Source organism: Stenella coeruleoalba (genome assembly GCF_951394435.1).
Source record: "Stenella coeruleoalba genome assembly, chromosome: 12".
Lineage (NCBI taxonomy): Eukaryota > Metazoa > Chordata > Mammalia > Artiodactyla > Delphinidae > Stenella > Stenella coeruleoalba.
Genome location: NC_137158.1, coordinates 19256735 through 19269262, shown reverse-complemented (window position 1 = coordinate 19269262; position 12528 = coordinate 19256735). Strand labels below are relative to the sequence as shown.

At 38.8% G+C, this 12528-nt stretch overlaps 1 protein-coding gene across 3 annotated transcripts in view; it reads left to right on the top strand.

The window, feature by feature from the left end:
* ME1 (malic enzyme 1) overlaps window positions 1-12528 on the top strand; it is a 199468-nt gene that overhangs the window by 91742 nt on the left and 95198 nt on the right. For all 3 annotated transcript variants that reach the window (XM_079938774.1, XM_079938773.1, XM_079938775.1), the window contains exon 6: window positions 6673-6776. In XM_079938774.1, the coding sequence (XP_079794900.1) occupies window positions 6673-6776 (104 nt within the window). The remainder of the gene's footprint in view (window positions 1-6672; window positions 6777-12528) is intronic.

Sequence of the window (12528 nt, the reverse complement as noted above, 5' to 3'; positions counted from 1 at the left end):
CCAGTCCTTGGTTCATGGTCCCCTTCATCTATTTTCAAAGCCAGCAATGTAGTGTCTCTCTGACCCTGTTTCTGTCATCCCATTTCTTTCTCTGACTACAGCCAGAAAAGGTTTTTCGCTTTTAAGGACTGACCTTTAATCACATCTGCAAAGTTTCTTATGCCACAAAAGGTAATGTATTTATAGGTTTGTGGGGAGGGGCATGTCATTATTCTGCCTGCCACATGGTCCCAGCTAGGTTGTCAGCATTTCTCCCTCAACCCCCCTCACTTTTTTCTTTTCTTTTGCTGTACGCGGGCCTCTCACTGTTGTGGCCTGTCTCGTTGCGGAGCACAGACTCTGGATGCGCAGGCTCAGCGACCATGGCTCACGGGCGCAGCCGCTCCGCGGCATGTGAGATCTTCCTGGACCGGGGCACGAACCCGTGTCCCCTGCATTGGCAGGCGGACTCTCAACCACTGCACCACTGGGGAAGCTCCCCCGCTCACTTTTTATCTTTGTCCTTTCATATTATGGGGATTGCTTGCCATCTCAGTCAAGTGATCCTGCATTTGAATGAGTACTAATCGTTATATTGTATAGTAAAGCCAGAGGAGAGAAGGTAATCTCTCAGTTCCCAGCTTGGTGTGTATTGTCACGTGCTTACTTTTTCATTGTCTCCTCTTACCTCACTCTCTCTAAATTAGGATTATATCAAGGATTTATTCATCTGTTTTCTGAGGCACAACATCAATGCCTTGGGAAAGAGAATGGGGTCTACAGTTTGGTTTTATATGCGCTGTTAAGTCTCAGGAACTCCTTGAAGTTTGTGATATATTTCAGAAATACCCATTATATAAACGAAAATAGAAAAAAATTTACCCGAGACAGGAATTTTCGGGGAAGTAGAATAATTTTATTTTAACTTAATAATTTAAGGTTGAAACGAGTGGTTCTCAATATACGTTCCATGAACGAACCCCGTTCAGAATTACTGGGGGCATGTGTTAAAAATGCAGAATGCTGGGCTCCACTCCAGACTTACTGAACCGCAGTCAAATTTTAATCATTTTTATTTCCGCTGCTTGCTAACATTCACGCCAGCTCATATGCAAGCTGACATTTTAAGTATTGCTTGAGGCTCTTGCCTGAGCGTTGGCAGTTAGATTGCTTAATCATATTGATGACATGAACCAGCAAAAGAGCAAAAAGTTTATATTATTTCTTTACAGAATTTGGTTTTTCATTTGCAAATAATGAGTAAATAGCAGCAGCGTATGATTATCTGTATATTATAAATATAATTAAAAAATAAATGCTGAAATGGGAAATATTCATAACATTTGTGGCAGATAAAGATTTAAAATGTTCTTAGTATTCAAAGAACAATTCAATGAGAAAATGTTAAATGTGAAATATACAAATTGCCTAAGTGGTCACAGATAATTTAAAAATGAAGAAATGAAAATGGTCAGTAAAACCATTATGAAACTGTTTAATGAAAACTGTTTAATGATATTAGAAAAGAAATATAAATGAATACTACTTGATAACATTATTTTTAAATATATTTATATATTTTTAACTTTACTGTATATTTTATTTATTATATATTTTACATGTATACTTCAGATACACACACACACACACACACACACACACACACATATGTGTGTGGAAAGATAATACTGTTCCTTTGGTTGCAACAAAATAAACATATTTATTATATGTCACTGGGGGGTGGGGGATTGTTAATGTGTTCATCCTCTCTAGAAGGGCAGAGTTCCAATACAGATCACAAATTTTAAAAATGTTCATCTACAGACTGCCAACAAACACATGAAAGAATGCTCAACATCATTAATCATTAGAGAAATGCAAATCAAAACTACAATGAGATATCATCTCACACCAGTCAGAATGGCCATCATCAAAAAATCTAGAAACAATAAATGCTGGAGAGGGTGTGGAGAAAAGGGAACCCTCTTGCACTGCTAGTGGGAATGTGAATTGGTACAGCCACTGTGGAGAACAGTATGGAGGTTCCTTAAAAAACTACAAGTAGAACCACCATATGACCCAGCAATCCCACTACTGGGCATATGCCCTGAGAAAACCATAATTCAAAAAGAGTCATGTACCAAAATGTTCATTGAATCTCTATTTACAATAGCCAGGAGATGGAAACAACCTAAGTGTCCATCATCGGATGAATGGATAAAGAAGATGTGGCACATGTATACAATGGAATATTACTCAGCCATAAAAAGAAAGGAAATTGAGCTATTTGTAATGAGGTAGATGGACCCAGAGTCTGTCATACAGAGTGAAGTAAGTCAGAAAGAGAAAGACAAATACCATATGCTAACATATATATGGAATTCAAGAAAAATAAAATGTCACGAAGAACCTAGGGGCAAGACGGGAATAAAGACACAGACCTACTAGAGAATGGACTTGTGGATATGGGGAGGGGGAAGGGTAAGCTGGGACAAAGTGAGAGAGTGGCATGGACATATACACACTACCAAACGTAAAATAGATAGATAGTGGGAAGCAGCCTCATGGCACGGGGAGACCAGCTCGGTGCTTTGTGACCGCCTGGAGGGGTGGGATGGAGAGGGTGGGAGGGAGGGAGACGCAGGGGGGAGGAGATATGGGAACATGTGTATGTGTGTGGCTGATTCACTTAGTTGTGGAGCAGAAACTAACACACCATTGTAGGGCAATTGTACTCCAATAAAGATGTAAAAAAAAAAAAATGTTCATCTAGTGAGTGATGTGAAAATTTTCCACTATATATTCCGATGTGAAAAGGGGTTATAAAACAGTCTATGATATTGTCCCCAGTTTGGACAGATAATATTATACATGCATAGATGTAAAGAAAAGGACATAGGAGAATATGCATCAAGGTGCTGGTGGTGGGGTGCTACCACTAGCACCTTGGGTAGAGCTTATTGGTTTTCTTTGTTTTTGATTTTACATTTCAGTGCTCTCAAATTTTCTGATAGGAAGTACTGCTTTTTGTAATGATTTTTAAAAACTTTAGAATATTGAGAAAATATTTTTTATTTCTCAGAAACTTTAGACTGGAATGGTAGAAATGAGAGATATGAACAAGGTAAAAGTTGGTATTGATTACTATTAACTTCAAATAAAAATTCCCAAGGTTCCAGAGTTGAGACAGTGCTAAGAAGTATGATAATTAATTTTATCAATATATAGCCTCCTTATCTCCTTTTTGAAACTCTCTTACGTTTCCATATGCTTTTGTCCTTTACTCTCTTTCAAAGCCTAAGTTTTTTCCTTCTCACATGCTTCTAAGTCTTTGTAAGTCTTCAGTGACAGCAAATGCATTGCATGTGACACCTCTTGTTAAAGAAGGTCTAATCTTTTTAAAGTGTTTGCTTAATACCAAGTCTTTCATTTATTTTCCAACAAAGATCTATTAAGTTTTTACTCTTGGCTGTGAGAAGTTTTTAATCCAATGAATTAATGTCACTTCTGTGCCAGGCTACTTGGTCTATGGTGCCATTATCACAACTGGGTAATCTTGTTAAATTGCTTTTTGTAGATGTTATTTTTTTGTCAGCCAGATCTCCAAGAATGCACTCATTATTAAAGCTTTAATTATCATGAAATTTTTAAAAAAGAGTAACTTTTGACAGAGACATTATGACTGGAAGAATTTTATAACTTCCTGATTTAATTCAAAAGCTTTATCTTGTTCATAAATCTTCATAACTGACTCTTCACTGTGGCAGACTTCTTAATGATATACTTTAATTACTATCATGGGAAAGAATGAGAGAAAAGAGAAGGGAAACATGTAACATCTTTTCTCAATTGTGTTCTTTTTCTAATTCACGTTTTAGAAGTCCAACTATGTCCCAGACATGGAGAAAGTATTTTAATTCTGGCAGCCATTAGTAGCTCATTGGCACTTCAACATCAACTGTTCAGAAGCCTGCCAGTAGATTGTTTAAAGCTTTTAGGCCTCAAGGAACAGCTGGGCTTTACAACAGTACTGTTTCAGATTTTACATTTCCTGTGAAATACATTTATATGATTTGATATGCTAACTTCCAGCTAGCCAGAAAGCCTTAACCCATTGTTGTGCAGTACATTATAAGTGGGACGACCACATAATGTATTGGCCAAACCAAGGCACTTTCACAATGAAAGAGGATACTATTAGTAATTACACTAGGGCAAGACGTGTGAACTGGGCTATAGTTTCTGTTGTCTGTAAGCAAATTCCAACTTAGGTGACTCAGATGGTTCAACCTTCTTAACATAACCACACCTGCAAAACCATATCATTTATCTATAAACCACCTCCAAACCTAGTGACTTAGAATAATTGCTGTTTTATTAATGTTCTTGATTCCCTGGGATGGCTGGGGAGGCTGGACTTCTTGGGACAGCTTAGCCTTTCTCTGTAGAGATTCTCACCCTTCACACATTGTTCACATTCCACATGTAAAATATGCTCATCTCCATCCTAGGTTTCCAAAAATGTCATCCCAGGAAAAACAGCAGGCCCACAGTTCAGGATCCTGTCATCTAAATCAGGTCTAGATGCAAATGAAGACCCTCGTGTTTTGCTCCTTGATGTGGTTCCTCCTGTATGTTCCCACGTACCAAGCATACAGTGGTGAGGCAGGGACAGAATGACTGCAGTCAACACTCCCTTTCAGAATGGCAGGAATAGGAGTCATATGGCTCTAAGTGGTTCATAGCAATTCTGAATTCCCAGTGGACGTATGTTGCCAGGCCACCTACTTGAGGAGCAGGGAATGTTCTTTGAAGAGTCCCAGTTCTTCTTCTTCAGAGTGGTTCTGTAGTTCATTGTTCTCCTAGGCTTTTGGCTCTTCTGTCTGGGTTCTTGGCTCTGTCCTCTGAGATAGTCTTCCTGTTCCATAAGAAATGGCCCCATTGCATCAGAATGGCTCTCTCAGTCTGCTTCCTGCCTGTGGAAAGTGGAGGATCCAGTGAAGTATTTTCATTTTGAAGTGTCTCTGTGTCAATTAATCCAAGTAGTACAGTACCTTTAAAAATTTCTTTTCGGCTTTCTGTATATCAGATTATAGTCTACTACATTAGATAAAGGCCCTACTCACAATTCTTTTCAAAATAGGCCTTCTCCCTATTATTGGTTGACATATCAGAGTGCTGTGGTACCAGTTCCACTGAACTAGGCAAAATGGTCTCCTAGGCTCCACTTTAAATCATTCAGAAGCTTTCAAAAGAGTTATTACAACCACACACTTAATTTGTTCTTTGACCACAGGCCTTATTTTACTTTGGAAATCTTTTGCAGGCAAGTCTTGTGTCCTCTATATTCTGTTTAAATGTTGCTCACAAGCTGAACATTTCCTTCTTTAGTTCATGTCCGTTTTAACCTTAGCACACAGCCAGTTTATGCATTCAGCATTCTGCCTGGAAATCTTTTTAGTCAGATTCACAAGTGCGTTAGGTACATTCTTCTCTATTCTAGGTTACTGAAGGTGGCAGTGTTGTCAATTGTTTCACTGTTATGTCAAACAGATTGCCATTTTTCCCAGGCTGTAAAAAGTTTGTCTTTGTAATTTCTTTCAGCAGTATTTTGTGCTTTCCAGTATATAGGCCTTCCACATGTTTCGTTAAATTTGTCCCTATGAATTTTATGTTCTGGAATGCTGTTGTAAGTGGAGTTGTATATTTTATTTCATTTTCAACTATTCATTGCTAGTATATAGATATACATTTGATTTGTGTAAATTGACCTTATATCCTACAATCATGTTAAATTCATGTATTATTTCTAGTGAATTTTTTGATAGATTCCTTAGCATTTCCCATGTACATGGTCATGTGTGTACAAATAGAAACAGTTTACTTCTTCCTTTCCAATCCTTATTCCTGTTTTTTTCTTTTTCTTGCCTAATTTTAATGGCTAGGATCTCTAGTATGCATAGTGTTGAATAGAAGTGATGAGACTAGATATCCTTGTCTTGTTTTCAGTTTTAGGGGAATAGCATTCAGTCTTTCACTGTTAAATATGTTGTTTGTTGTGGGTTTTTCACAGATGCCCTTTATTAGTTTGAGGAATTTCCTTTCTATTCCTAGTTTACTGGGAGCTTTTGTTATAAATGGGTGCATATTACTGTATATAAATTATACCTCAATTAAAAACTGATTTTATTAAAAAATTACCTATTCTAAAGCTTAAACAGAGTAGTGTTGCCTGATATATGTGTATATATATATATGTGTGTGTGTGTGTGTGTATCAGTTTTAGAAAAAATCTAAGAAAGGAATTGCTGTCTTTCCATTTCCTAAGCTAATATGATACTTCAAATCTCAGTATTGTTTTTCTATGTGATGAGCTTTGCCTTTTGAATTTTACACAACTGAGAGATTTTAATACCTTTTCTCTCCTCTAGAATAAGACATAAGAATAACAGTAAAAACATAAGAATCTTTTAAATGTTTAGTAATTATATTTCATATTCTTATTTATAAGCACTGTAGCTATATTATATATAATAATAATAACTCTGTAGGTTAATTCTGAATCAGTATAGCTAGATTTTATTTCCATTTCTATCCTTTTTGTACAGATGAGAAAACTGAGGTTCACTCAGAAAGAGTAAGTGACTTGCTTTTAGTTATTTCTATACTTACGGTAACTTTTTTTATAAATAGGAGTTACTTAAAGATCCATTGTACATTGGACTCCGGCAGAGAAGAGTGAGAGGTCCTGAATATGATGATTTCTTGGATGAATTCATGGAGGCAGTTTCTTCCAAGTACGTATAATCTTTATTTTATCTATTTTTAAGTTAAATTTCAAAAACTTAAAGATAACCTAACATAATAAACTGTAAAAATATCCAAGTATGGTGCAGTATGTTTAACAACTAGAAGTGATTTGAATGAAATATATATATCTCCTCATAACTGTTGCTGGCCAAATGATAATCTCATGTGTCTCCCCCGCCAAAAGTTGTCTCTGTTTCTATCCCTGAAGATGCTTTTTTCTTACAAGAATCTTCAGATTCTGTTGTTCGGGAGGCATGATTATGGTGAATGAGGCAGTGGCTAGTGACTAAATTACCTGGGCAAGCCTTTTCATGGTTATTGGCAGTCTGTACTTTGTTTCTGGCTGCTGATAAAATCTGGTCTTCTGTCATCTTTGTGGGTGAATCTGACTCTTGCGGTAGGAGAAGCAGAGGAAGAAGTGAGCATGAGTTAGTACAATCCACAGGGTCCAGAATGGAGCAAGATCCATGAATCTCTGATTAAATCGACTGTATTTGGTTAAGATGCGGTACAATATTTCACCTGGTCTAGGTAGCATTTAATTGTGGACCCAGGGCTACTGTAAAATTATCCAGTTTTTTTCCTTCAAGGTAGAGACTTCTGCCATAATTTAGTAATAAGTTCTGAGAGAATTTTGTCACACTGACAGCCATCCCATTTGTTTCTGTATAGCCACAGAAACCATGTACTATTTAAAAACACATATGTTGCTTTGGTTTTTCATAGAAATGAACTCATCACTAGAATCAATTGTAACTGTAGACATACTTCTTGTTTTTTTTTTATTACAAGGTTTAATTTTAAGAAGTTGGATTCAACAGCCGAAAATGCTTTCATCAGCTTGCACAGTATTTAGAATATTTTGAATCTCTTATTACCCGAGATTTTGTGCAGAATATATTTGCCAATTAGTATGGACTACTACTGATTTATTTATTGTTATTATTTATTAACTTAAACTTATAATAAACTACACTTACTCATAGAAATAGTTGAGAAACTCTACAGTTTAAGTTCAAGATTTCATGGTACAGTTAATTGATAGTAGTTTTTCATGTTTAAATTCCTTACCCTGTAAAATTTATGTAAGTTTTTGAAATTATGTGTAACTTTATAGGTAGCAACATTAATCAAGAGATTGTATAGAGAATACTGCAAGGCTATATGAAAGAAAAGGAAATTCGCAACATATTTGTTTTTATTTTCTGTTTGTGTAAATAAAATCTATCTTTATATCGATAACTTAAATATACTTACAAAGAAGCTGTTAAAACAAGTTATGAACTTAGCGTGTATGGCCTATATACTTAAATGCTGTTAACTAAAATGAATATTTCCATAATCAAGGAAAAGCTTTCCAGATGAAAAGCTAATTTTGAATAAGCTGTGTCAGTCTAGAATCAGAAAAGCTGTTGTTGTTTTTTTTTAAATGTTGAATTGAGAGGTTACCTAGGATCTATAATAAGGAAATGGGGTTTGACAAGAGTCAACAATAATTTAAAATGCAGAGACCACCTATAAATCAGGAATTATACTTCTGGACTCTTCCCAGAGAAAAATCCCACAGACTTTTCAAAGGCACTTCCTGGCAGGACACTACTTTGGGAAAAGTTTTCTAGTAATGAAACCTAGTACTACCAAATTAAATTGGGGAGTAGTCCTGAAGATAAGCCCAAGATCATTTAAAAAGGAAATATAACTTACATTCAAGGTGGAAAATGCCTGTTACAAGTTGGCTTAGCCAGGAATCTGGTTCTGAGATGGAGATATTAAGGAGTATGCTTGGAATCAACCCCTTTGGAGGGGGAGGGGACAGAAAAAGAAGTGGATAAAAGAGAAGTTGAGCTGCAACGTCGACCGGCCAACAGCCTTGGGACCACCCCTGCATGCTATTTAGACCCTTAAGGAAAAACTAATTTCCATTCCCCACTCCCGGAGCAACATTATGTTGGTTTTATAATTTACTATCTTGTCAGGGTTGGGATGGGGCAGTTGCAACTTCTTCCTCTTGGCTTTCTCTACAATTACATATCTTACCTCATAGGCCAAAGATTTGATACGGGTGTTGTGGCAGTCGCCAAGTATATGTCTATCCTGGTTCTATATTTGGGGACTGTGGAAATCACCACCGCCTGGGTCTGTGGTCCCAGTGGATCCAGTATGAACTAGACCTTGGCCAGGGCACCATTAATTACGGGCCTCCATACGCTTCTAACGTGGAGGGACAGCATATTGATGCTTCAGGTCTCCTGGTATCACTGTCAACTCTGTGCTCTCAAAATGTTTGGGTATTCCCTGTCCCCAGTGCACAATGGCTTGAATAAAGGGCTATAGGTCCGTTTGGGGAAGGATTGGGGGAATTATTATCTTGTAGTCTTTTTTTTTTTTTTTTTTTTTTTTTTTTTGCGGTACACGGGCCTCTCACTGTTGTGGCCTCTCCCGCTGCGGAGCACAGGCTCCGGACGCGCAGGCTCAGAGGCCATGGCTCACGGGCCCAGCCGCTCTGCGGCATGTGGGATCTTCCCGGACCGGGGCACGAACCCGTGTCCCCTGCATCGGCAGGTGGACTCCCAACCACTGTGCCACCAGGGAAGCCCTGTCTTGTATTCTGGCCATGTGTTGCAAGATCCTCCCTTCTGGAGACTAGGCTTCTTCTTCCATCAGTGAGTCCAAAAATTAGCGAAGGTTTGGAAACCGAGCATGTGATTGGGACTTCGTTGGGGCAGCTACCCTCAGCTTTGTGGTCATACGTCTTTGATTTCTTTTGAATGTACCTATTGAATAGTAGCCTCATTAGCTTCTTATTTTGTCTCTAGGGATGCCATACTCCATGAATTAGGTCAATAACTGTGGGTCAGCACCCCCTGCACACCAACCTTGCCACTCTCAGGATGATTGTATCTACCTGGCTTCTGGTGGCTTCCGGTCCTCATCTGGTTCTATTATCCCCATTGCTGTTAATGAGCCTGGTTCCATAAAAACCTTTCCTCTGTCACTTCTGACCTTCAGAAGAGAGCCACCACGCAGAACCTAGTAATGTAGATGTCTTCTCACTAATACATTCCTCATGGCTTTGGTTAAGTGGTGTGTTTTCTGGACCTTCCCAGGCAACATCACCATCCAATGGGGTTCTGGCCTTATGTAGCATGTGCACCCCAGAATGCACTCTCTGAGCCTGTACTCCCCTCTTCTGCCATCTGCCCCCGCATTCTTAGCATTTCAGCATTACATGAGCTGTTACTTGGCCCCTGTTTTTAGGAACCATCCTAGTAGCCAGTTTGTACTGTCTCCTGAGATTCTTGCTGGTTGTAAATCTTGCATCTCAGCACAGTGCCCTCAAATCAATAAACCCTCCCTTATCTCATCTTAAATTCCAGCCCCTTTGATTAAACACCCTCAGAATTTAATCTTAGATGTACTCTCCTTGCTAATGTAAACTTGCTAGATCTTGCAGTTCCTTTCTCAAATAAATAGCCTCTTTCTTTTTCCTTTATCAGGCGTCTTACATCCCAGGTGGGTTATATTGTGATATAACCCTAGTTGTATAGGCCAAAGTTTCTGGAGAGGAGGTGACGGTGGACAGATGGGGGGTTGCAGAGGCACAGGTGGTCTTATGGGAGAGAAGCCTCTACCTACATCATCCTGAAAAAAGAAGGGGCAGGCCACTTTTGTGGGTTCAGAAAGTTCTGGGGAATCTGGGAATTCAGGATTTTGGGAGGCATCAAACAAGACATCTCATCCCATGTGGCAGGATCCTGTTCTTTTCCAGTTAGAATCCTGACTTAGCACATCTTCTGTGCCTGGAAGTTAGGGAGTTTTTGACTACTCTGACGATTAATCCCTGTTCCTGGCCATTACCTTTCTTTGCCCAAAAGCTGCAAGATCTGAGAGCATTTTTGTATCTACCAGAGAGTTCCTCTGGCTTTCTTGTTGGTGGTTACTTGCCCTTAGCTTTTTTTTTTTTCTTCAAATTTACAAATGCATTCTTTTTTTTTTTTTAAAATTCTATTGGAGTATAGTTGATTTACAATGTTCTGTTAGTTTCAGGTGTACAGCAAAGTAAATCAGTTATACATATATTGCCCTTAGCTTTTTATATTCTTTTTCCATTGTCCTTATAGTTTTTATTTCTCCTATGTTTCTCAAACATCATTCTGGCTAAACTGTTCCCCTTCTGCTGGTATACCATCCCAGCCTACCTCTGGTGGGAGCTTTAACAGGTGGATAGCCACCTTGTGCCAGGGGTTCTCTGTGTTCCACTGGGGTTGGGCTCCTCTTTGCCAGCCAGGCAACTAGTGACCTAGCTCCAAAGCCCCATCTGATCACCTGCTTTCTCAGACCACTCCTGGTACCATCTGTCACAGATTAGGTTACCTGGGAAACATATTTTGAAACGACCTTTACTATTCAGAGGTTTATAAGAAGTGCCCTACCCTGTGGAAGGGGTACCCAGGCGGCAGGAATGGGCACAGGGAAAAACTGAGCTGGGACGCAGCACAAGACACCTTCCTCTGGCCCCACGGGGAACTCTGCAACTACAGTGGCTTTTCAGAATTGGCCCCAGTTGGGCTGAGATAGCCAAACCTTTCTATTCCTACATCAGTTAGTCATTGGATGTGTGTCACCCTGAGAAAGAGCGTGACCTATGGTGTAGTGTTCTCTGTAGCTGAGGCAACCCCTGGGCAACAGTGGGGGATCTGAGAGCCATAACACAGTGATATTTAGATTAAGATGAAAACTGAGCAGAAAAAAAGTTTTACGGTTTGTAATAAAGGCAGGTGCTAGAATCTGTAGGGTGGACCCTATTCCTGATATTCTGTTATAAGTCAGATGATAGACAGATGCTAGCCTCTGCATAGTATTTTTGCTTTGGAAACATTGGCCATTGGAGCAAAGCATTGAGTTGCCCCAGGCAACTGTGCCCTAACAGGAGCTAGATCTCTCCAGTAAGAATGTCGTGTCAATCTGTTTTTAATTTCTCATTGTTTTGATTCATTCATTCATTTGTTGAAAGCCAGGCACTGTGTTTGGTGCTGGGGATATGGGGCTGAGTCGGACAAAAATAATCCCTGCCTTTCACATAGCTTCTCTATTAGAGGAGACAGATAATAGACAAGAAAATATAAGCAAATGAAAGAATGAAATTCATAGTGAATGCAATGAAGGAAACAGGAAATTGGACTGAGAATAATAGTGACTTAATTTATATAAATCAGATGAGTGTTATAGATACCAGTTACCTCTTCTATGAAGTCCGTTGTCAAAGTCATGATACTTTTTAGTCATGGTATTTTGTTGAAAATTAATAGGAGCTCTTTGATTATAGTTAGGTAAATTCATTAACAGTGGAAAACTGAATTCAGAAAGTATTGATTGATTAGCCTGGATACTAAGTAGCAGCTCCAATGGAGTACCACAGGTCTGTTTCCCTAGTATTTGCCTTTTCAACGATTTTACCAGTTGGTCCTAGTAATTCTACATCTGAGAATATAGGTTAAGAAAATAATCCTGAATAAGAAATAATTTCTATGCCCGGATATGTTCACTGAACATTTTTAGTACATGATTTTCTTCCCTCTGCTTCCAGAATAGCACACCCTCCTCGCTTTCCTTCTACCTCACTGGTTGCTCCTTCACACTTCCCTTGGCTTCTTTCTTTTCATTCCCTTGACCTCTATACTTTACCGTACTCCAGGGCTTGGAGCTTTCCTCGTTACTTGGTGACCTCGTCTGGTCATT